Genomic DNA, 27,387 nt, shown 5'->3' with positions numbered 1-27,387 from the left:
GATATCTTTTAACAAAAAATCAGTTGTGTACTTCTGTTTTTGTCTCTGTGTTTGTGTTTCTAGCTCTCGATTTGTCTCTGCATCTCTGTTACTCTGCAGCCCAAGTTATGTCCTTGTGTCTCCCTTTCACTGTAGTTCTTAGCTAGCTTTGACATGCCAGAAAGCACTTATGACACCGAAATGTGTTTGAAGCTGTAGATTGTTAAATACTTTTTTGTGAGGTCTGTCGGCTAAAAAGATTGGCCTGTATTATCAATGTGTAAAACCTCAAATATAGTACTGCATTAAAACATATTTTTTAATATGATGGAAGCGATTTAAAAAATAGTAAAAACATATATAATTTTAACTTATTTCAGCCCTTTGTGAGGCCACTGCTGGATGAGGGTCAATGCCATGTCAGTTGTAGAGGTTATTTTACCATACTTCGCCATCATAGTCAATATAGGTTGGTAAAGCAGGGCACATGACCTGATTAATGTAAGCCATCGCTGGAAATCAAACTAAAAGTTTCAGGGTTCATCATTCTATTTCTCTTTTATTAATTCTATGAATCATTGTGGAGTAGAGCCTGAAGGCTGCACAAAATAAAGTTTTTTAAAATGTATGCCAAAGACTGAATTAACTGTCTCTGTCTTACAAGATAAAACGTTTACTCTTTAAATACTTTATTTCTGCATATCATGGATACGTCAGAATCCATTGCAATTGTATTGTTTTGTGACGATTACCTCCTGACAATGATCATGTCTGACTGCACACTTTCTAAAATGAATCCGGATTTAAAAATCCATGATAAATGTTTAATGTTAGTTAAATGTGGTCTTTTAATTTACTGAATGTCAGTATTCAAAGTTAAGTGATGTTTAAGTTGATTTGCAAATAACGAAGCTATAATACCCACTCATGACATGCTAAGTATAAAACGAATAACTTCATATATTTCTCAAATACACATGTTTTACTATGTGTCTGCATACTATTGCCAAACTATAGTCCTGTGAATGTACTTTTGTTTGAAGTAAATTACTAAAACGTATATCTGTATTTAAATGCATCTCTAAATACAAATATCATGCCTTGACATTTTCTCAATGCAGTATTTGACTGCCGATGTATGTTCCCTCGTCTCTGTCCACTGGAGTAAGCTGGCTGTTTGTTCTGAAGTCATGTCGGTATCATAAACCTAAAACAAGCCATTTGTGAAAGAAAAAAGATAATCCATGTAGTGTAAAGCGTATTAGTATTCCTTGCATAACTCAGTGGTTGTGGAACATAAAAAAAGTGATTCCATATTTGCAGTCCAATTAGGAGAGTCTTGGTTGTGATCTAAAGGACAAGTTTAGAACATTTCAATCTGTTAGAATGCTTGTAATTTTCAATCACACATTGCTGACAATAATTTACAATTGTGTAGTACTACTTTTCCAGCGCATAGCATATGCATACCATTTATGATTGATACATGTAAAATGTATTGATTATATGTATGTCTTCACAGGGAAAAACGTATTTTGTTGGCACAAAAAGTATAAAAGCTTTCAGTAAATATTTTTTTAAATCCTGAATGGAGGTCTTTGGGTTAGATCGCATAAATATAAATGTCCGTTAAACCCGCCACCACCCGACACAGCCAATTAGTTAAGTTTGTCACGTAAACAGAAGATGTCAATTTGTTACTAGTTCAGCACACTGTGTTGGAGAGTGAAACCCACAACATTTATAATTCGAAAACGTGACCTAACCCAAAATCCTCTATGGATAATATTGGTCGCCAAAGCCCACTTGGATGTTTTTATCCCGTTTCATGAGAACATTCTAAAAATATGCTAATATAGCAAGGTTTTTTTTATATAAGAGAAATGTAAATAAAATCCAATTTTAAGTTATGTTTTCTTAAAACAGCCCTCTTTTGTTTACCAATTAATATTTATAGAAGGCCTCTGCGGTGAATCTCTTTTGAACAAAAACTAAATCGACCGTGAAATTGCAAAGAGTCAACGTGACCTACGGCGAATGGCGGAGGCTTGTCGCACACAAGGCCGCAAGTACGAGCCCGAAAACCTTTTTCACACTTGGGGTGCCAACACTCTTTGACCTAGTGACCTAAAGCCGTGCACGGCCTATGACCTTTACATCAGACCCTTTTAAAGAAGAGCCCACTGTTTCTTTATCCAATCTTGTCTCGCCGACTTAAGTAGAAACCGGTGTTAGGACAAGCAATGTGTATTCACTTTCAGGTAGCAGGGTGGCTCAGAGGTCAGGCCACTGAGCTGGCATCGCTGTGATCCTGGATTTGAATCCTAGAAGCTTTTATCCCCTTATTGAACCGGGGTTCTCATCTACAAAGTTGGTGGTCTCTGCTTGGCCACCAATGACTACGTAACATTACATTTTGATTTTCATTTAATTCGGCTATATTTCTGCTTCATTATCAAGCCTTGAACACGTTTTCACAAGCAGTATGAGTTGAAAGATGCTTCTGCACAGTGTGGATTGTAGGTCACTCGAAGATATGTGAATTTGCAATAGCATGATAACATTTTTTTCCTGTGGACCATTCCCAAGCATGGGATGATGAGTTATAAATGTTTTCTTTATTTCTTGCCGTAATACTTATTACACAATTGGATAAAAAAGAAAGACATAGGCGTAATGTTTTATTATTATCAGTATTTACATTCATATGACTCCTGGAACCAACTCCACTGCAGCCAGAAGGGCATAGTTAGTCTTCACCACGGGAATGTGAGATTGCCACCAATGGTTCTGGGTGACTTTCGGAAATCAAACTGTTCTGTCCTTATTTATAGAGGGATATGCATTGCCTATGCGACTGTATAATGTGTACGGTATTGTGGCTGTGTATGTGCATTATAACATGAAACCCACTAAGTGCAGTGCCTTTTGGCAGGTATTGATGCACCATGATGTGGACCTTTGGGATTTCCCCCTGAAAAATCTATCTCGACCAATTTTTCGTGGGTGAAGATTATCACTGATTATTTATTTAAACACTAAAATCGACATTGAGACAGAACATTGCAATATAGGTAAAACATGTTCCGTAAAAAAAAACATTGCTGAACTGAACTGCCCCCTTTTCTCTCTGACCACTCGACCTGGGAATCAATCCCACGTGAAATTTCAAAGCTCTGGGTCATTTGCTCAAAATGTCATCAATACTGGTCTCATGATGTAATAGATTAAGTGATGGCAGATGTATAAATGATAATTCCCCTCCCCTTCATCTTCGGTGGAGAACAGCTGTGATTCATCTGTTATGGAAATCAACCGAAGGTAACGCTTGTAGATTGAAACATAACAAATGTTGGAATTTTACTTTTTCCAGGTTATTGGATGGCATGTTTTTAGAGTTTTATATTTAATAAACCCAAGTTATTATAATGCACTCTTTTAATATTTTTTTGTTTGTCATATACGGTCATTTTTAGAGCCTGTTTTCAACCAAGATTCCACACCGTGTTTTGTATCAATGTTATATTTTTCATAACCTGGACATGTAAGCACGAGCGAATAACGCACTTGGGCTTTGGTCTGTCCTATGCACATTGTGGAACATATATTTGGTTATTTGCTATTGATATAAATATTCAGAAATGTAATTTTACGTGTGCATAACCCATATAACATTTACGCATGTTCACCCCAATGAAGCAGAGACAGTTATATAGTGATACAAAACTTAATACAGTACATATACAAATTACGTAATGCTAATGATATTTTCATCAAGCATATATTGTAAAATCACTGCATTAAAAAAAACCCATTTGTTTCCGTAACGTAAGCTGCATTATTTGACAGAATTTTCATCACTCAGCGATGGAGTGACCATCAGGGCTGTGTGGTGAGCACAGTCCCACTGCTCAATGGACGTGAGATAAGTGCACAGCAGCAATCCCAACAGCCCCACGAGTGCCATCTGACCATGCCGTAGCAACGGGCCCCTCTGGGTGAGAAGAGGAATCGGGGGTCTGTCTCCCTCGCACATTATTTCCCTCTCGAACACTTATGCTGACTAATAGTGCGAGTGATGTTGTCGAGCGTCATGGTTGGTAATTTTCCATCCGCTGCTGGGTTAGGAATTCCCATCACTGATGCCTGCACCCATAACCTACGGTACTCTTGCATTTGCCCTCGTTGAATTGTCCCATGTGTTACGTGTGTGTATTCCTTCTTTGTGCTCCCTTTTATAATCCCATTTTTCCATTGGTTGTCATGCCTTCTCAAGCAACATGTCCGAATGGAATCTCGCAAGTGCGGTGCTGAATATAGCATTACGGATTCCAAATATGCAGTGTGCTATGATACGAACATGCACGCCTATTTCAAGATGTCCGAGTTCTTGTTTTCTTAAATTTCGTTGCTATTCTGTATTATTAAACTCAATAAAGTTTCATTTTGATACAAACTGATAGGTTGGGTATTTAATTAGCCGAAAGCTAACAAGTCTATATGTGCTGATCAACAAATATACAACATAATATTTCAATATATTGTTATGATTAATATGGTATTAGTAACCTTTCTCTACCATTCCTTAACAACTATATTCTTAATTATGCTAGGATTGACAGTCATGGTTATGTCAGTGCATCATATGTAGCGTAACTTTTGTGTCCAAGTGTACTAATACAACTGAATAGCCATGTCAGAAGGCAAGTGGTAAAGTAGGTTTAGCAAGTCTGTCATTCATAGGCAATACGGTAGCAACAATTACACATCAGAAACTATGACTGCATTAAGAGCTAATTACGTATATATATTTCTACTCGAAACAATTGTTTTATGTGCTAGCTGACTAATTTAAATGCGCGTTACGTTTGTCTCGCCTACCGTTTATGGCATGCAGGCCTGTGGTGACCCAAAGGCAAAGCCTACCTACCTACTCGACAAGAACCTGGAATCGGCCATTAAGCACATCGTCCGCAAGTTTCCCAGCGTGGACACGCGCAGTGGCACAGTACGTTCCTTCTACCGCGCGCACAAGTCCCGCTCGCGATGTTGTGACACACGTGAGCATTGTCGTTGTCTTCAGCCTGTCTGTGTGTGTATGTTGAACTTCTTTCGCGCCGTACGTAGCCAACCGTGATAATCGGCGGTTCGGTGGGGGGGGGGGGGAAGGACAGCGGCCTGCTTGCTTGGCTGGATTCTGTATGTTCGCACAGTAGAGGATCATGGTAAAAAAAAGGGGGGCGGGGGGGGGGCCCGGAAAAACCACGCAAAATGTATGTAAATTAGGCTATAGAAACGTATTGTTTACCTACGTATAATGGGGGGAAACATGGAGCGTGCGTCATCTGTTGTTGTTTGTGAAAGTAATCGGTTTGCTTACCGGCCCGCAATAAATGAGGAGCAGACAATAATAATAATAAAATCAGCACATGGAAAAATACTCAAATATTTATACACAACTGCAATTAATTAGCAGCGTAGCTAATCCTCTCATGGATAACTGTGTAGTATTAACACAGACTATGAAAACCCTATACCTTTATCGCCTGCAACAATGATACATTTCTGCTAAATGGGGAAAGATGCATCTTGTGTTCTTAACATGTTTTTACACACACACGTGTTAAACCATGGGTGGCACGTCCATATTAAAAATGGGAGGCTGACTGTTCTTCTGTTCTTGCATATGGCAGCAACATGTTCGGAAGCTAAATGCCAATGTCGAGGTCTGCTAGCCATGAAGGAGCTTTCAGGAGAGAGTTCAGGAGGTTAACTGACGCCACACCATGGGGAAGTGGGTAGACAAGGTTCCGATGGAGCGGACAGGAAGTGTTTTTTGGAAACTTGAAATTAAGCATAAAAACAAGTGTCTGTTTTTATCGTGGAGATTCCTCTAGCTGAGGTAGCAAGACGCAACAAGGCTGGACAGTTTCCCACCTTAGTTGACGTCTTAAACAGTTCAAAACAAATGTCAAGCTACAATTAGCACTCACTATTTGTTAGAAAACAGTAATATATTACAATGTATATTAGTGATTTGCGTAGTACCTTTCCTTGACTTTGCACTCTTAACTTGTTTTTGTTTTGTTGTAACATTCTGACTTGCCCCTCGTGGACATCTGTGAAAAAGAGCTTTATAGCTCATTGGATTCCTCCAGTTTAAATGAATATTCTGATTCTGAGATAAGGTTGTTCTTTACCTGTAAATAACCTAAACTTGCTGCTAGGCCGTGGTTTGCCTCGTGATCCTACCTACCCCCTCAGCTACAGTGTCTACACTGAGCAATATTTTTTTTACTTAAACTCTAAAATGTGCTACTCTGCATGGCTTTATATTTACAATAAATAGAAGGTATTCATATATAACACCTATATACATTCATCAGTAACCTTGTTATTTCCCACATGGATGATTTTTGTCAGAGAGGGTGAAAGCCAATTCTATTGTTCAGTTTCCCAGGTGGGCAGACTCCATCCTCCCTACACTCACTGTGGCACCACCTGTGGAAACTAGAACTTGTTGTTTAGCTTGTTGTCCTTCCCCCGCACATCCGATTAGCACGGTTGGCTACGTACGGCGTGAAATAAATTATGTATATATTAACAAAAATGCACGTGCAAAAACACACAGTTCGAAAAACAAATGGATTATTCATAACAAATACACGTAAAAACAGCATCGCTCTAGGGCTACTACAAGGGCATTTGAGTTTGGCAGCCAGCATATGAACACAGGATGTATAGCCATACAGTGTGTACTCTTTGGTAGTTTCGGTACAGTGTGTAGTCATAAAACAATTGAACAATGTAAGCTAAAGCAGACACAGATGTAGTTATGACTCAGGCTGACAAAATGGGAACTTGGCTGAGCAATGGTAATGCCCATCCCATCTTGCGCTGGGCAAAGTATCAAGCACGTTTCGTCTTCGCTCGTGTGGAAAAATGTGTCCAGGGTGTTTGTAAAGGTGTAGTTAATCACTGAAGCATTACAATTAGACAGAAGTTTGAACTGTGTGGCTCTGCTTTGACATTTGCCTTGGGAATATCTGTATTGCTGCTGAAGAAATGCAACGTGTCAATACTGCTAGTGTGCATGTAGGCGTCCGTGTGTTAATTGTGGTGAGTGGTGGTGTAGCGGTTTAGCGGTTTCGCGTGCTGTGCTATGAACTTAGCGACCCGAGTTCAATTCCCGCTCACGGCCAACACCGGTGACGATTATCTGAACTTGTCCTGGGCCTCCCCTCGGTCGACTCAGCCTCAAATGAGTACCTGGTGCGGTGTGTAAAAACATCGCCACTGGGGGGACAAATGCAGTCCCCCTCATGTGCCATGCTGGCCTTCAGAGATGCTCGCTAACAGCACTTGCCCCAACAGAGTCTGTCAAGGCTATACGTGGAATCTTTGTCTTTGTTATGTGTGGTATGTTAAATATGCAGGTCATTTGACCCAAACCTATTCGAGCAATGCTATTTCATGATTAGTGATTGGTGAATCTCAAACCCTAGCCAATGGGTGGGATACCTAGCATAGTCATTATGCTATGTGCATATACAATTATGCTTTGCAATGCATTGTACAAGCGATATGCGTTGCAATGAGAGAAAAAGAAAATGCAGAAAGTTTACATGTACTTGTATGCATATTAAAATGGACATTTAAATTTGAATGCAAGTATATATTTTTTTACATTGTGTACATTGTGATTATGTAAGTAACAAAACAGAATCATTATCAGCAGCAGCTACTGTTTATCCACTGCTGGATGAAGGCCTTTATGCTGTTGCCATCCCTCGCGACACTGCAGTGCCACGATTCATCTCACTCCTGCACATGAACTGATCTCATTGCTCCAACTCCATATTGTCATTTTACACCTTCATTACCACTCTGTCTTCATTCAGCTATGCGGCATATTTCATGTATTTATGGCATTGCACCTAGCTGCAGATTTGGATAAACGTCACATTTGTATCTCTTATTTGCTCAGAGAGAGCATTTAACACGTGACATTTTGTGTGGGATGAGATAGAAATTTTACTAAACCCAATCATAGGCTCTTTTTCTAAGTTATATCAAAATACACCATTATATGATTATCCCTAGTCATCATATCACTGTCCTGGAATCGACTGACAGTTTAAGTTGAAATTAAACTTTACAGCTGTCACGAGCATGTCATGGAAGAATTCATATTTTAAGTGCCTGAATGCAGCATCGGCCCATGTTGGCACAAATTTTCTCTCAAGGGAGTGGCACACAGCTCAGCTGCCCTCTGTGCTCCTCCTTTCTCAATGCCATGCCCCCCACAGCAATGTCTTTGAAAAAGCTAGCTGGCAATAGCTGGGGCTGTGATGCTCGGCTTCTTTGTACAGCGGCCTTGGCCTTGGTTTACTCTGCGGCTAAATACTGCTCGCCCGCCTGGGAGATGAGTTCTCGCATGAACCCCTGCTGCTGTGGCCCTCTGACCTGGAACGAGAGCGCAGACGAGATGTAAAGAAATGAATGCATCGCCACTGAGGTGAAAAGCAAGAACCTCATAGCTAACCCGACGGTCGAGCCTCCTGGATTCGCACTCCCTTTGCCCCCAGTGGTCGACGGCGACGAACAACCGCATGGGAACATCACACGGGTTGCTTGCGGAGAGCTCGTGCGTGCATTGAGACTCGAGGACACTCCACTGCAGCACTGCAGATGTGGTGAAGAACTTCACACAATGGGACATCTCGTAAACACCTATCCACTGGAAATATTTCCTGGGAAACCTCTCTGAATATCACGCTGCATCTCCTGAAGCTCTTGACTAGAAGCCTAAATGTAAAATCGTACTGTAAAATGTTGCTATTCATCCATCTTCATGATTGCTTTGCCTTCTCTCTTACTCGTGAGCCACCTGTTGTGACATCCTCTCTCCGAGCCACTCTCCCCCATGCTTCACCTTGTTCTCTTCCCTGTGCCCTTCTCATACGATGGATTTCTGACACACTTCTTATGGAACAACGTCTAACCTGTGGTTGTCATTAGATTGTTTTCTAAATTAAAGAAAATTACTAAAACTACATCTTTAATGTCATGATTCATACTATTTATATTTAGGTTTAGGACTGGGCCAAATTGGTGTCGTAAGACCCTCCACCACCCGACATTGCCAAAGAAATCAAATTGCCACGTGGTGTACAAGCACCAGTGAATTTTGATGCTTGAAATAGTTGAGCTTGGCAAGTTGTATTATGCAAATACCGGGATGGTTCATATGTTCTTCCACGACCTTAAGACTAGTTTCATGATAAGTTCCTTGGAGTTTTGAGTTGCACCACACGCAGACAATGTTCTGTGAAAATAAATAAATTACAGCTAGGGTTTTCTTCCTGGAAAATGCGTGAAATATTTTGTTACTTTGCCGAGTCTGCATTCGTCACCTGGGTCAGGAAATCCTTGACTTTTATTAATTTGTTTATTTAAATTAGCTACCTTAATACAGTATTCACACCACAGACACTGCATGGACTTGATATTAACATCAGATTTTTTAAATAATCTAGATATAAAACTTCACATTAAGCATGCAAATATCACACCTTATTAATCCTTATTCTGATAAAACAATGGCTGGACATTTAATCAGCAGTGGCTTAAAAGCTTCAATAAAGTGCATAGTTTAATGATTTGGTCATTTAATCTTGGTTTAATTCTAATGTCATCTGTCCATCCAGCACTGAATGTGTAAACTCTGCAATTCTGCATATTGTTATCACAGAGCAGGCGACAACAATTTTCCATATTGGTTACGTGGATGTAATTCTCATTCCCAGTTTAAAAGAACCTGATGCAGTTATGTTCTTCCGACTTAGATAATCAAACTCTACAAAATGCCTTTTTAAAAATAAATTAACTAATCCATAATACAGGTAATTTTTTGGGGGTTAGATTGCATAAATATATAAATGTGTTGTTAAACCCGCCACCACCTGACACAACCAATTAGTAAGGTTTGTCACGTAAACAGAACATGCCAATTCGTTACGTGTGTAGTGAACGACTTCCGACACACGTCTAGTAGAAGGCTTCTTATTTATTAAGAGCACACAGGGCGATGCACTTCGTAACGCGGCTACACCTAGAACGTCCAAACACGCAGCCCATCTCCGTCCTGCGTAGCTACGCTGGATGGTTGACGAGTGTAGCGGCGGCGACGGAGCTGCTCTTGCAGAAGGACAGCCACGTGGTCAAAGACGAAGAGATGACGACGGCAGTGACGCAACCAGGACCCAGACCCCACACTTAACAGCCCCGAAGCTCTGGTTCGGTGCTCCTTGTATCTGCCTGGCGCGGCCACGCCCCCTTTCCAGAACCTTCGGGTTGGTTCCCAGAGCTTCTCGACTGACTCCGCCCTTGACCTTTACCCCCGATACACCCCTTCATAATAAGGCATTATGTAATGCAGCCATAACCGTAGTTACCCCTTCAGGCCGGCAGGTGTCACCCTGTCATTACACTCATACAGCACACCGGTGTGTTGGAGAGCAAAGCCACAACATTTACAATCTGAGTACGACGTTTCGCCAGTAATTACAACTAGTTTTATCAGGCGACAGAATAAAATTGTTGTGAACAGCAGGAACAGCTAGAGTGGGCCTTCACTGTGTCGACAACGCAATACAATTGCATCATGGGGTGCCACGGTGGCGAGATGTTAACTACCTTGCCTGGTATACAGGAGGTCGTGGGTTCGATCTCAACCCTAACGCCTGTATATTTGGAGTTTGCATCTCACTCTCTCCCTGTGGTCGCATTGTTTTTTTCTCCAGGTCCTCCGGTTTTCTCTTCCAAATTTAGAAACATGCGTTTAAAGTATTTGGCTGCTATAAATGTCCTCATGATAAGCTGCTTTGTAGAGCTATCATTCGTGGCCAGGTCACTTCTGAAAAAGAGCTACATAGCTCATCGGGCCATTCCTGGTAAAAAAAAATATAATCACAGCGTATATTTCATTCATATTTTCTGCTTGTGTCTTGCCAAGGTTTTATTAGCTTGGCAGAATACAGATCTTTCGAGTTATGCACTGAATGTAAAATTATTCTTGGAAACTCAACAAAGCAATGCACGCACTCTGCTGTGAATTATTAACTGCTGGCAATACTATGCATATCTGTAATGAGTATGCATTAAACAAAATGTATACATTGTGAATATGTGCATTTAAAAAGAATGTAGGTACATTTCTTGTTATGTTCTGCATTTAAGAAATTGTAAATTACTAAACAGTGTGTTATTAAAATATCTAGTACGTACTCTTTGGTTCTTTCGGTAAAGTCACGTAGGTATCAAATAAAATAAATCACGACGTTTCGGGCGCAACACAAGTGTCCATCATCAGGTGGGAAAGCCATGGTCTGCTGCTGAAGCAGACTGTTTATAAAGGTTTGAAATGGGTGTAGCCCAAGGGTCATAAAGAAGTGGCCGGGGCTGGTGATGTTAATGTGATAAATTAGCATGTAACTGTAAGATAGGAGAGCGGCCTCCGAGAGGAGGGCACGGAAGTGGCTATGTTAATGTGAGGGATTAGCATGATGTTAATGTGAGAAATTAGAGGGCACGGAAGTGGCTATGTTAATGTGAGGGATTAGCATGATGTTAATGTGAGAAATTAGAGGGCACGGAAGTGGCTATGTTAATGTGAGAGATTAGCATGATGTTGATGTGAGAAATTAGCATGATGTTAATGTGAGACAATATCATTATGTTAATGTGAGACAGCATGATGTTAATATGAGACATTAGCATGATGTTAATGTGAGACAGAGGGCACGGAAGTGGCTATGTTAATGTGAGAAATTAGCATGATGTTAATGTGAGAAATTAGCATGTAACTGTAGAAAAGGAGGAAAGCGGCCTCCTCGTTGAGGGAGTGCAACCCAACGGGTGCAATCCAAAGGGCCTGTGAGTATGAGAGTGCAATCCAAAAGACATGTGAGAATGAGAGTGCAATCTAAAGGCATGAGAGTGCAATGCAAAGGACATGTGAGCATGAGAGATCTAAGAGAGAGGCATAGAGAGAGACACAGAGAGTCAGAAATAACAGCTGACATAGGCAGGTTGGATGGAAACATCACAGTCAGTTAAGACTTTATCTGGTTAATAACGTCCTTCTAATGATTGCTCAGTCTGTACCCATCTTCTCGGTTGAAGTTGTGTCTGTGTTTATATATCTGGATGGCTTCATGAGCATAAAAGTGGAGACAGAAGAGCGAATAGCACCTAATTTTTAACGTTTCAGAAAAATATGCATTTTTCTATTATTTACCTCGGAAGGCCTATCTGGGAGATGCATTTGAGTTTACATGAAAAGTACGACCCTCTTATATATTTGGCTTTATAGGAGAGAGGATTTGTAGTAGGTTCCCTACAGCATAGAAATACTGGAGCACATTTATCAAACCTAATTTTCGTGCATGATTACCCACTGAACATACATCAAAGACTCCCTCTTGGGTGTTCAGAATGCCGAGCGATGATATTTCTGCTTTGCTTGCCTCGGTAAAATGGAGTGCAGGGGTTTGTAGCCATCCTTGCAGAGGTGTGAAAAAGGAAAATATTTCCTGGTCCCCTACACTGAGTGAATTATGCTTTCTGTCCCTGAGGCCTAGGACGTTGTAGGAGCCTTGCATACGGTACTGCATATGATGTATGTATTATTTGTGAATATCGGCTTCTCAACAGTAGTTTCCACTGTTACTGTGGAAAGGAAAGAGTCATAAAAGCATTGTTACTGTCTTGCACAGCTGTGCAATGTTTCACAGGAGGATGCAATTACAGTGATAAAGGGCAATTCTATTTAAAGTAAAGATGTGTCCAGATATTCTCACCGAATTGATCTTGCATTGCCTCGGCTGTAATTCAATGCAATACGGTTCCTTCCTCAAGCTGTAGATGATAATGTGTGTGAGTTGTGGGAAATGAATGTGACATTTATATCTGGAAAACGTTGCTGCTTCTATTCCTTTTTTTACTTCAACATACAAGGCAGTGACAGCAGTGTTTTATCATTTTCATTGCCCACAGGTTAAATTGCATTGCTCAATGTTCAATTTTGTGGCAGCTAATTTAGGACGAGGCCCATTAATGTCATCGCTCATCACAAGTTATGTACATAAACATGGAGCGGAGCACCTTGAAATAGATGAATACATGCTCTATTCTGAAATATACCGACGTTCTCTATTTACTAAAAGGAAAGTCACATTTGTACACGATTCTTTGTTTGCATCCAAGATCGAATTATAAAATATTGGATTGCTGTGTGCTGCATGATGTTCGTGTGAAGGGAATCTCTACCCACAGTGGATTACTTGATGTTTTTTTTGGGTTTGCGAATCGCATTTCACAATAAATTTCCCACGTAGTTTTAAAGCAGAATAAAAATGATTTTAGGGAATTTTTCTGCGGCTCATATTGATATTGGCATTTTTCAAGCTTGTCTGCAGCTCTTTTTCTCCAAAACGTTTGTAATGTTCAATTTGGTTTTCTTTTTTCTGCTTCGGTAAACAAAAGAGATAATGCTATTAAAGCTGTCTGTCCTATTATGCACAAATGTACGTTGCACTTTTTTTGCACCATACGTAGTCAACCGTGCTGATCGGAGGTGTCAATCGCAGCAGAGTTGAGAAATGTTAATCAGGGAATTCCATTGCAACGTAATTCCCGGTCTAGCTGTTCAATTCCCTGCACGATCATTATTTATTCACGTGACTTTCCTGCAATGCATGTATGTTGGACTTATTTCTCAACTTTCGTAGCCAGCTGTGCTATCGAAGGTGCGGGGGACGGACAACAAACTAAACTTAAAAATCAATTCTAAAGAAATGAATTTCCAATATAGATTTAAAAGTGCATAGCTCCAGTGGATTGCTAATGCCACGAGGAAGAGCATTCCAGATGATCACAGAATCACATCTGAGAGCGCGCGATGCAGTGACCGTCTTTGATCGATGGTTAGCCAAAAGCCGCTTCTGTGAGGATGACCGGAGTTTCAGTGATGATTTATGCTCCTTGACAAAATATGCGAGGTATTGTGGTTCATTTGTGGCAAGCATTTTGTGTGTGTGTAATGAGCGCAACCTTACAATGTATTAATTCGGTAAACAGAAAATGAGTAACCATAGTTCTGAATTATTTACGTGTGCGTGCGCTATTCTTGGATGCAATTTTTTGGGGCGTTTTGAATGATGAGATAATTGCTGGAGACCGAGGGTGGCTGCGATTTTTTTTACGTTCAGAATGCACGGCCACCCTTGGCGATGCCGCACGGCAGTGAGGGCGATCCGCAGAGTGGGGGAACAAAAGCGTGCTTGTGTGAAAGTGGCTGTGGAGGGTTCTTTTATCAAAATAGATTTCACATTCTGGTCAGGTTCCCTTGACACGGGGAGGACAAAATTAAGCGGCGTCCAACAGCAGCGTTGTGATTGTGCTCATTCGCGGATCAGTTCTGCGGACATCCATTCATGCCGTGCTCACCAAAAATGGTCTTTTTGCAAAAAAACATTGCTGAAAATTTAGAAAGCGACTATTATCGTGGTTTTGCACACTCCTCCGCATGTACGTGGTGTATTTAATGCATTGGATTGGATTGGTTTTGGCGTATATAATATGGTATAATTCGATTGCCTTGCTGACTGCTTCTGTCACTTCTACTTATTCCATTGGTTCCCATTAATGTGCTGCGCCCACACACATTTTATAGTCCTCTTATGATGGTGGCACTTCACAAGTGTGCTGCAATTGAACAATTATCTTTATCCACACCAAAACAGTAAGAATAAACACCATATGTTTTGCGAGCCAAATGGCTTGTAAGTGTTTTGAAGACAGACATCATAAGTGTGGTGCTTCAAAGAGTATTTTGAGGGAGGATGTTTGTAGGAATTTTTGTATGCAAAAAACGGATAGTTTTTTCTTTCATTTTTGAGCTTTTGTCACTCATTTGTTATCAAATGAATTACATGTAAACATTGCACCTCATTTCCTTGGTATAATTGACTCTACATGCCAACACATTATTGTACAGTGAGGGAAAAAAGTATTTGATCCCCTGCTGATTTTGTACGTTTGCCCACTGACAAAGAAATGATCAGTCTAATTTTAATGGTAGGTTTATTTGAACAGTGAGAGACAGAATAACAACAAAAATCCAGAAAAACGCATGTCACAAATGTTATAAATTGATTTGCATTTTAATGAGGGAAATAAGTACTTGACCCCCTCTCAATCAGAAAGATTTCTGGCTCCCAGGTGTCTTTTATACAGGTAACGAGCTGAGATTAGGAGCACACTCTTAAAGGGAGTCTTTTATACAGGTAACAAGCTGAGATTAGGAGCACACTCTTAAAGGGAGTGCTCCTAATCTCAGCTTGTTACCTGTATAAAAGACACCTGTCCACAGAAGCAATCAATCAATCAGATTCCAAACTCTCCACCATGGCCAAGACCAAAGAGCTCTCCAAGGATGTCAGGGACAATATTGTAGACCTACACAAGGCTGGAATGGGCTACAAGACCATTGCCAAGCAGCTTGGTGAGAAGGTGACAACAGTTGGTGCGATTATTCGCAAATGGAAGAAACACAAAAGAACTGTCAATCTCCTTCGGCCTGGGGCTCCATGCAAGATCTCACCTCGTGGAGTTGTAATGATCATGAAAACGGTGAGGAATCAGCCCAGAATTACACGGGAGGATCTTGTCAATGATCTCAAGGCAGCTGGGACCATAGTCACCAAGAAAACAATTGGTAACACACTACGCCGTGAAGGACTGAAATCCTGCAGCGCCCGCAAGGTCCCCCTGCTCAAGAAAGCACATATACCTGCCCGTCTGAAGTTTGCCAATGACCATCTGAATGATTCAGAGGACAACTGGGTGAAAGTGTTGTGGTCAGATGAGACCAAAATGGAGCTCTTTGGCATCAACTCAACTCGCCGTGTTTGGAGGAGGAGGAATGCTGCCTATGACCCCAAGAACACTATCCCCACCGTCAAACATGGAGGTGGAAACATTATGCTTTGGGGGTGTTTTTCTGCTAAGGGAACAGGACAACTTCACCGCATCAAAGGGACGATGGACAGGGCCATGTACCGTCAAATCTTGGGTGAGAACCTCCTTCCCTCAGCCAAGGCATTGAAAATGGGTCGTGGATGGGTATTCCAGCATGCCAATGACCCAAAACACACGGCCAAGGCAACAAAGGAGTGGCTCAAGAAGAAGCACATTAAGGTCCTGGAGTGGCCTAGCCAGTCTCCAGACCTTAATCCCCTAGAAAATCTGTGGAGAGAGCTGAAGGTTCGAGTTGCTAAACGTCAGCCTCAAAACCTTAATGAATTGGAGAAGATCTGCAAAGAGGAGTGGGACAAAATTCCCCCTGAGATGTGTGCAAACCTGGTGGCCAACTACAGGAAACGTCTGACCTCTGTGATTGCCAAAAAGGGTTTTGCCACTAAGTACTAAGTCATGTTTTGCAGAGGGGTCAAATACTTATTTCCATCATTAAAATGCAAATCAATTTATAACATTTTTGACATGCGTTTTTCTGGATATTTTTGTTATTCTGTCTCTCACTGTTCAAATAAACCTACCATTAAAATTATAGACTGATCATTTCTTTGTCAGTGGGCAAACGTACAAAATCAGCAGGGGGATCAAATACTTTTTTTCCCTCACTGTATTTGTACCTGTTTACCACGTAGGCTATCATCCATAACAGAGGTTTTTTTGGGTTAGATCGTGTAAATATATGAATGTGTCATTAAACCCGCCTCACACCCGACACAACCAGATTGTAAATGTTGTGTGGCTTTGCTCTCCAAAACCGGTGTGCTGTACTAGTAACGAATTGGCATGTTCTGTTTAGTGACAAACCTTACTATTTGGCTGTGTCGGGTGGTGGCGGGTTTAACGACACATGTATATATTTACGCGATCTAACCAAAAAAAAACCTGCATTATACATTATTCGTACCGGTTTTAAGACACACACACACACGTGCGTACAGGGGACGATCGCTGGCTTTGTCGCAAGTCAGATGGGAATATGCAAGGAATCATGAATCATGTCTGCACTGACCACAATACTTGTGGTCAGAATGTAAGCAAAAAACATACTCTGATAATATTTGCATTGTCTTTGAGCTGTACGCCTTTTGGCATCCTCTGGTCAAACACAGTTTTGAGACTAGGGTCAAAAGAAAGCTGTCTCTCGTGTGGACCAATCAGTTTCAAGGACAATGCATATATTATCAGTGTTTTTTGTTTGCATTCTAACCACAAGTATTGTGGTTAATGCAGACATGATTCCTTGTATAATGGTTTCAGTTTTGTTGCCAGAAAAAAGGGGAAAAACCTCTTCTTATATTTTGGTACTGGCAAAGGAGGCCTCATAATTCAGAAGGGAATGTTCAGGAACTGGATCTATGGCTGTTTTTGAAACTTGATGAAATTTTATAAGATGCCTTTAACAATAATCACATGTGAAAAGTAAGCAGATGAGTTCTGGCATTTTCTCATCTTGGGGGTATATTGTTTGGATACATAGGGTAACTTTGGTTATGGCTTTTACAGTCCAATACATTAACACATTTGGGATCACTGAACACCTTTTATTATATTCAATATAACTTGCCAAAGAGCTGACACATGATTTTATGACAATACTTTCTCAATCTGGCCTAAACAGCATACGAGTTGAAATTTGATTCGCACTGAATGAATGGATGAACGGGCTTGCTATTACATTTACTTATATAACCATAATTAAATGATATGCAAGTTTTATTTTTAAAAAACCCAGTACCGTATTAATAAATAAAGATTGGCGAACCAGAAGTCATGTTCAGCAAATCCTGATTTTTGTTCCTGAAGGAAACCTATTTAACAATAACAGTCGATGGAATGTGTCTAATTATATATATAGCCATACACGCAATTTGTGGTGAGCTTAATGCTCTTTGTTCTGGCCACTAACCTTGCTAAAACAAATATTAAAACAAGTGGACTTGAACTCTTACATTTGTGCATATGTTTCGTTTTCTTTTCATGCTTACTCCTGTCCAGTGGGTAGATGTCTGAAATAATTGTCATACTGTCATAGGCGACTGGTGAAGGAAAGGTTATTTATTTGAAGCTTTATGAAAGTTTGACAAAGCGTCTCAGGGGACACACATGGAGAAGATAAGTATGCTGGGGACACGAGGAGTGTTGAATAATGGAGGTGGGAAACCGTTATATGTATATAAAAAAACATTGAAATCAGAAAGATTGCACATTCGGCGTGAACTAGGGTCAAAAGGCAAATGAAAATAGAGAGAGTGCTAGATTCACTACCTTGGAAAATGCCTTTGGGGAAATGAGAAAGTGAAAGCAGGAAGAAGAAGGCAATGGAAAATGCCTTGTTGAGAATACAAACAGTATTTGGATACTAAGAAGCCTATCTCTTAAGTTGGGGAAAAATCAGGTCCAATGGAAATGAAGTGTTTTTCTGAGTGAAATGCTGTTTCCGTGATAAACAATACATTTATCTCGTTGTGTTTTCAATGGGTTAACTCCATTCTTTCTTATTATAAAGTGTTATTGCTCAGCGGTCAAATGTCGAACAATTAATTTTCCTTTAACCTTCCAATAACCGTTCTTGTTCCTATGAGACATTTGTCAATATACGTTATTTCTGCAAGAGTGTCTCTAATAATCCATGCTCCACATAGGAATGAAACTGACAGCAATTCATAGGCGTTTGATTTCGAATCTGATGACTTATAACATTGAATGTATAGATTGTTGGAAAACGATGTCTATCTTATTGAAGATAACATACAACCTTAAATATCATAAGAGGGTTGTATGTATGTTGAACTTCTTTCACATCGTATTTCGCCAACAGTGATAATTGGGTGACTGAAATATAATTAATATATACTGTATGATTAAAACAAACGTAATTTAATGTGCATAATGAATTCAATGGCTGACAATGGTTATGCTTTGATCCAATGGAGTGTGTGTGTGCTATTCCTGTTCTATTTCCCATACTAGACATAGGATGGCAGAGTGATGACTACACATCATTATAGCTGGAAAAGCTTGAGCTATGCTTGAATAGACACTGAATTACTTTGGTGAATACATAAGTTTTAGGAGATACTGTTTAAGGAAGTTGCTAAGCCACGCATGTGCTTGAGATATTCAGTCTTGGCCCACGAGAGGAAGCTGCGCGTTGTGAAAGATGAACACCATCAGCTGTTTAGAAATATGCTTCCTGTACTGTTAGGATTACTCAAGTTAGTGTGGTAGATGGAAAACAAGGTCATTAATCATTGGTGCAATTCACAAATATAAAGGGAGGTCTGTTCTGTGCTTGATAATTTGGGCTCAGTTTTTTTTTTATCCAGCCACAGAATAAAGTCAGGGATGTGACAAGCCAAAGCGCTGCCAAACATCCCGCTGTTGTCATGGAAATGAGGATTTTGTTGCAGTTAACTTCTGGCTGCGTGCTCTTCTCAAAATGCCAAGCAAAATGGCCAGATGTTGGGCAGAACAGTAGGGTGGGGCCTGTAAATCATTGGGCGGGGCCTGTGATCAGTGGGCGGGGCCTGTGAGCAGTAGGGCGGGGCCTATGAGCAATAGGCGAGGGCTGTGAGCAGTAGGCCCGGGGCCTGTGAGCAGTAGGCGTGGCCTGTAAGCAGTAGGCGGGGCCTGTAAGCACCAAGCGGGGATAGAGGAATCTTTCAATTTACGTATTTTGTTCAATTGTATTCAAAGGTATACATGAAGCCGCAAAGTTAATGTACATGTTCTTATCCGTGTACTGTATATGGTCTGATTGGTGCCGCCTGGATTGCTGATTGTATTTGTGCACACCTTCTCTGCAACCAAGCATTCCCGATCATAAAACCCTGCACAGGCGGTCCCCAGGTTACGGAAGGGTTAGGTTCCCGGGAATGATCCGTAACCCGAATATTGTGTATGTCGGAGAACGGAGCGATTTCCCCACCACAATCAAGATAAAATCCCATTGCCCGAAATAATTGTGCCTCCCCCTACCCGATTACTCGTTCGTTTTCTCTCGGTACTGTTTCTATCGCTGCCTGTATCGTATCGCAATACATATAATGCTCCGCACCTCCCATCATTCTTTAATGTTATCGAATAATCTACCCGAACATTACCCGTAATTAAACTAATGGAACATATAGTGTATCCAGAAAACAAACAATTACGTTATCTTAAAAAAGGGAAATAATTACGTACCGCGACAAAGAAAATTCATTTACTTTAATCCTCATGAAGCTCGGTGAAGGCGACATTTTCGGTATTCATCCGAAACCTCACCGCGCTGCACTATTTGCGCATACGTAACTAACATGTTAAATTTTTTTTATATATTTTTTTACATGATTTATGGGACCATTTCCGTGAAGTCGGATTTCCGTATGTCGGGTCTTCCGCAACGCGGGGACTTACTATATCTGGAATAACAATCTTCTGATGTTGTATTGAAACATACAAGTTAATTTTAGCATGGACTAGGTTATAGGTAAAAAAAAACCCAGCAGATATCTCTGATCTTTAATTTTAATCCTTGACTCCTATTACACTTGCTATTTTATATTTATTGGCAAAGAGTTAAAGTTAACACTGGAGAGGCGATATAATATTGAGGTAAACAAAGCATTTGATGATTTAAAAGCGATTCTGTGGCATGGCACATAAACCAGCATTGTGAAGTGAGGAATGGGTGTCCATTCACTCTTGTATACTCTGTTTAGCACGATACAATCTCTATAAAATCTATACATGTGGATCATCTGCATGTACTTTTGCCACCCCACCAATGTCAATTCACAAGGAATAATTTAAAATATCATATGTAGTTTTTGGTAATAAGTCAAAATTAAGAAAATGCACGCTTGCCTTTAACCTGTCAATTTCACTCATTCAGCCTATTGTGCCTGGTTATGCTTATTTTGTCTATCATTTACAATTGACTTGGATGTGGCATGAGTCTTATTTCAAAATAGTACAATGGATAGACATGTGCCATTAAGGATATGTGTGTGGGTGGGGGAGGAGCAGTTATTATTAACTTATTTTTCAAATTTACTATTTCCAGATTTTTTTTACCATATTTAATCTTAGCCAACAGTGTTTCATCTTGGTAATTAAAGGACGTTGACACGTATTTCTTTTGTGAATTTATATGCTGGAAGCGTTATATAGATGTGGAACAGTGTTACGTATTTGTCAGTATATCACATTTAGTGATGTGGATTTAGCACATACATTACAACTACTGAATGTTAAGTTCATGAATGTGGTAAGTATGCTACACACACAACTATTTGTGCAGATATTGTTGCCCTTCCACAATGGAGGTTAGATGCATTGACACGTGGTTTTGTTTACGCCACAATGTGGCTTCATAGCAGAGAGTACTTCTGTTTGTTTCCAAATTACCTGCCCTTCGCAGAACATCGGTGTCCTTTCACACAACCTTATACTGTGCGATGAACAATGCATTTCTATTTGGCACTCCTTCTGCTGCACTTTCTCTATAAATGAACCTAAATCTGACTCCTTGTCTTATAGAAAGTGGAACGTAACTAATATAAGGGTGCCATGTGTGAACTGCACATATGCTGCGCTATCCAACATCGTTCCTTATAGAAAATTCCATTTCCCGACCGTCTCACTGCCACTCTCACCAATACAATAACGGAACTTAACAACCACTCAAATGCACCACCAACCAGACCTTACTGAACGAAAAAAACAGCTTTAATATCTGACTTACCCATATTAGCCATCTACACTGTAGTGGTCTCATCTCGCTGCTTTTAAGTCTCCCCAAATAACTTACCTTCTACTATCTACACCATGCTTATTTTCTCCCCTTCCCTTGCACAGTCTCTCCCATTCCCTGCCATTCCATCCTTTGTTATTCTGTGCTCTCAGAGATTTGTTACATTCATGAGCACATTATTATACGTGAAATATGCTGTTTGAGTGTCTTCCCGTGGAGTGCAATCTACCCTTCATTACACACATTGTCACCCAGTAAGTGATGTGTGTGCATGTCAGCACTCAGAGTGGGTGCAGCCTTCCACCTACTGGAACCCAGGTCCAGCTTAGTCTCATCTCAACAGCATAATAGGAAGCCACTGGAGCTATGCGTTTTAAAATCTTTACTGAAAACTAATTTCTTTACAACTGATTTTTGTGTTGAGTTTGTTGTCCTTCCACGCACCTCCGATTAGCACGGTTGGCTGCGTATTGTGTGAAAGAAGATTAACGTACATCCAAAACAAAATCCGATCAAGTCTAATTACAGTTCGGTTACAAAATCTATGCTGTTTTTTGCCACAGTAGTCCATAGGCTGAGCAGCTAGTACTGGTTAATGAAATTATAAAAGTCAGGAGGGAGGAGGATTGTCAGCATGATGGAAGCGCGCCTCTTCGCAGGCCGATGGGTGGAGGCCTTGAGAATATCTCCCTGTTGCTCTGTCTCCTCTATCTTTTGGCAGTGCTTGGGCGAGTCCGGTTTGTTTTTCCCACAGCTTAAGTTGTGCATCACTGCCCACAACCTTGTGGTTGCACCGTGTGTCTTTTATGCGGCACGAAGGGATTTTACCAACTCTCTTCGGCCATTCGTGACTCATGCAAGGCCATTCTGGGTCACTCTCCCATGCTCCCTATAGCGGGTGCACTCGCCTCTACAGGGCACTTTGGCTGCACCCTTCTTGCTTTGTTTGATGTGCATTGCACACTTAACATTGTTCCCACTTACCTTGCTACAGGCACCGTGTAGTGATTTTTAGTGGGATTTGGTGGCAATTGGCGCATGTCTTCTGATCGTGGCAGTGATTGAGGGCTCTTCAGATGCATATTTATCCAATGCCATGGTTGCGCGTTTGGGCCGAGTAACTCCTTGGGAGTTTTTATGCCAAAAATTAAGTTTATTTATAAGGTGGCTTGTCGACACACTCCATATTGTGACATGTGAATACCATTCTGTGCTAGGCGCTAACAGATGGATTGGCCCAAAACAATCCCAGGCCAAAAGGCCACATGTTGGATATGTAGGATGTGAAAGACGTTCGACATGCATACAACTCTCGCCAAGTGGGATTAGCAATAAAGTGTTCCTCCCCCCCCCCAACCCCGTGTTGGTGTGGGCGTTGAGCTGGAGAAGTGCCCTTGTTGAGCAGTACTGCCACAAACAAGCAAGCGAGTGCATGTGGTCACGATGGCGAGACGGCTAGGCCTCGAGCGGGCCCTGACGAAGACGAGCATGGCCACCAGTGGCTCAGTTGTCATCAGCCTGCCATCATCATTCCTCCACAAAAGGAGCATCAGGCCTTCACTTGGAGCAGGAGACAGTGTTTCCCAACTGCTTTCCCTGGTCCCTTTCTGGTTCTTATGTGATGGGGAGTTGCACAAGGCGCATGTTAACAAGGGTGCATGTATTTTTTGCTAGAGAGGACTGAGCCCTACTTCAAGAAATACAGGCAGTGACTTGACCTACTTCAAGAAATTGTCGACGGTTTACTTGTCTCCAGCAGTATGGTTCAAAGGTGCATTCTCTCGTGGTATGGATGAGGGGGCCAAGCCCTTCAGAGCAGGATTGGAGCTCACTTGATGAGGTCGATGGTAACTTTTTGGAGCATGCAGATCCAGTCCCTGCAGTAAAGAAACGTAAGATCGCGACTTTCAAGACGGTGGCCACGTATGCGGCACTGTCGCCTGGACACGTTGGTGTCGGCCGAGGCCTCCTGCAGGAGGACAGCCACGTTGGTGGCCATTCAGCTAACTTGGATCTTCACCCTCCTCCCAACCGTGAAAGATTGTCAAGTTTATATCGCGGAATTGGTGACAGCGTAGGAGGCACGATGGGAAAACCCCGTTTTTCCACACCACCAGCCTCACATTGCGACTGCCTCCTCCCCAGGGAGATCTTTCTGACGATCTCTGGACCGTGACATCTCCAAGGCATCCCTCCGTGTGGAAGGCGTCTGTGGATGGAATACATCCACGTGATGCTTGACCTTGGTGACTCACCCAGCGGCCGATTACACTGCATGGGGACACACTGCAGTGTAGATGCTAATATGGATAGTTACACACGATATTTAGATTCGCGAGATCTGACTGATAGTGCGTCCAAGTGATGGTACTGTTGTTGAATTGGCACGTGTGGCAGCGACGCTTGTGGGAAACGCATTTGACAGAGTGGTAGGAAAACTACTCTGCCCTTAAACTCACCCACTGTCCTTTTTCAATAGCCAAACCACCTTTTTCTGAAGTATTTGTCAAGTTCTATGAGCCCTTGTCATTTAGCAACCGTGTGTGTGTTGTGTTCATAATTGCGTCTTTGTAGATTTTTATTCAGCTTCAAAGTGTGTTTTCATTTGTAACACTGTGCCTGTATCAGAGAAAAAGAGGCCCTGATGCCAATGGTTCTACGAAAACTAGAATCACATTGATAATGTGAATGTGAATGTAATTGAAAGAATCCACACAAGCTCATGCTTCATTGCCTTATAATTATAATATTGAACAAAAAAAGCCTGCCACCTTTTATTTGAACAGTCGACTGTATTTTCAACATATCTGATAGATTTTTGCTGGCTATTGCTTTTGTGATTGTCTTAAGATTGTAGTCCGTGTCACCTTTTATACCTTTTCTCAATGCATCGCATATGTTCAGTGTATACCTTGTACACTATAAACAGTTACGTGCCAATTTGGGGGGGGTGAGGCGGAACAGTGACACAGCGGTTAGCACAGCGTGCTATGACCGGGTTGCACGACTGCTCGCAATTCAGTGAGTGGCAAGTTGTGGAACTGATGGCTCCGATGTGGGTATCCAGTTTTTAGACCCTGGCTTTGAATCTGGGCTGCCATTTGCACAAAACGACCCCATAGGTTTACAGGTTGTTTAATTGTGTCAGTCCCAATCAGCAAGGAACTCCAATTTAATCTGGAATATCTCTAAATTTGAGCTGGTTTAGCTTGAGGGCTTACGTGGCTGACAGACACAAGGAATAGCTTTCATCATAAAAGCTATAGAGCTGTGTTTAAAGGTTATATTAAGACAACCAACTAATGATGTCAGTTAAAAGTATATTATATATGCATGTATAACTTCTTTCGCACCGTACGTAGCCAACCGTGCTATTGTCAGATGTAGGTCATTCTCCAGTGTAGCATGTGGCTCTGCTGCCATAAAGAGTCTAGAAATGGGAACAAGTTTTTGCTCTCGGCATAGTTCCTGATGGCACAATTAACATACAAGTGGCAGAAAATGCAAACTGCTAAATTAAGATGTAAAACAAGCTCTAAAAATGTCCACATGTTGAATTTGTGCATTTTAATAGGGAACTGTAAAAAGAGATGAAGCCACAGGAAATGGGCTTGGTCCATACTCGCTTCCTGCTTGAGCCAGGGACAACTGGAACCCCGTTCCACACTTGACCCACCCTCGCCTCTTGGCGCTTGCAAATGAGTTGAAATCAAGATTTGTGCATCGATGTTCTTATCATTAATTGTGAGAAAAAAATGGTTGTCAAAATCTCCTTCATGAATGGAAAATTTAAAACAAAAGCCACAGGGCGATTGTGGCCATGAAGGCCAAACTATGTACCATATAAAGTAAATCACTGTAGGGGTAGCAAAACTACACAAACTCTCTTCACAAGCTGTCTTGTGGTAAGCAAACCTCGACATTTATCTCGTGAACATATTGCTGCCATTTGCAAGAGTATAATTGAGCGAAGGAACATCTTTGTGGGCATGTGGCAAACAATGTACCTGGTGATGCTGTCGTAAAAAAAATGGCTTATAATGTGAGTGGCTTCCACAAAACAACCCCTGAAATATATGCGTTGCGACAAAATCAGAACGAGGGTGTGCAAATTCAATTGTTTCATCCGTGTTGCAATAGCCCTTCCACTTCCCACAACACCCGAACGCTGGCAGCTTTGCTGGGAACTTACAGTACTAATGAGCCAACATGAAAAATCCCGCGGCAAACTCTGAGCCATTTCCACTCATAATTAATCTCTAACAGCCAGCTGCCTACTTTGTTGCGTATATTAAGTGGAAATGACAGATTGAAAACCCATGCAGCCTTGGTTTTTGATGCATTGTTGCTTATGTATATTTATAGTAAATTTCATAAAAAACAAGATATATAATAAATAAATAAACAATGTAAGGACATTCGAAATGTATTAACGATGAAGGTCATTGGCGAATATCTGAAACAGTTTTACCCCATTCCCTTTAACCACCCGCACAGAAGACCAGTGTGGTTGCAATATGCTCACACAACTGATATGTAATGGAAAGGCCTTCAATCTAATCCAGCAGTGGATTTACAAAGGGGGTAATCCTTATCCCCACACCATTCCCACACGAAATTAAACATCCCCGGTTGCTTCGCTACTGCAGCCAAATCAGATAAAGAATGGCAGGGAAAGGATGCTTCAGCTATTTAATTTGAAGTGATTATTCTCTGCAATAGCTAAACCAAGTATTGTACCCCATGGGGCTGTGAAATTGGATGAATAGAAATCCAATGTTCTTATTAAGACTCAACGACGACTTCTGATCATGTGATTGTTAAAGGGTTGTCATGAATTCCAGTTGATAGCCTTGAATGGAAAACTACTTTTGCTTGATGTACACTTTTAATCATGATCCTTATCCCTAATGAACATATGGTTCTGAACCATTGACCTACGTACCCTGTAAAAATGATTACCATTTTGCTGCTAATCCTACTTTATGAATAACTACAAATATAATGTTATTTTTGTTGCATGTACTTGTTAATGATAAACTCACTCGTATGCTGCGAATTAAGACAATAATGACGTAGTATGAGATTATTATTTTACATTGTTTGGCTGCTTAAAATTTGCACATGATAAGCCACTTAATTGAGCTATCATGTGTGACCAGGTCGCTTCTGAAAAATAACCAATAGCTCAGTGGGCTTAACCTGCTAAATTAAAATAGTTTAATGGTTCAGGTTAATTTCTGCCTCCCGCACCACTCCATACACCCCATCTATCATGCCAGGCTCATGTCAGCCGTGTCATTATTCCACATTGCAATGTGTATACATGACTTTAGACTTCTGATTCATCATTCATTTGATATCGAGGTGGCAACTAGTGGTTAGATGTTAAAGGTACTGGTTTATTTATTTAGTTTTAGTGCTTTTCTTACCTTTCCAACACTTTGCACTCGTTTTTGTATTTTTTATTTTTGTAACTTTCTGACCCACCCCTATTTGGACATCTGTGAAAAGGAGCTTCATAGCTCATCGGATTTCCCCAGGATAAATAAAGATTATGATAGTTGTAT

General features: G+C 41.0%; 1 protein-coding gene across 1 annotated transcript in view; it reads left to right on the top strand.

Moving 5' to 3' along the window:
• The window catches only part of LOC116938752 (nck-associated protein 1), a 130,165-nt gene that overhangs the window by 10,553 nt on the left and 92,225 nt on the right, over window positions 1-27,387 (top strand). Inside the window, exon 2 of the mRNA XM_032946334.2 lies at window positions 4,877-4,987. Within this exon, the coding sequence (XP_032802225.1) occupies window positions 4,877-4,987 (111 nt within the window). The remainder of the gene's footprint in view (window positions 1-4,876; window positions 4,988-27,387) is intronic.

The sequence above is a fragment of the Petromyzon marinus genome, chromosome 4 (assembly GCF_048934315.1).
Source record: "Petromyzon marinus isolate PM22_M1 ecotype Great Lakes invasive population chromosome 4, UKy_Petmar_22M1.pri1.0, whole genome shotgun sequence".
NCBI classification, from domain to species: Eukaryota; Metazoa; Chordata; class Hyperoartia; order Petromyzontiformes; family Petromyzontidae; genus Petromyzon; species Petromyzon marinus.
The sequence above is the reverse complement of the archived record's forward strand: the minus strand, read 5'-3'. Positions and strand labels throughout refer to the sequence as shown.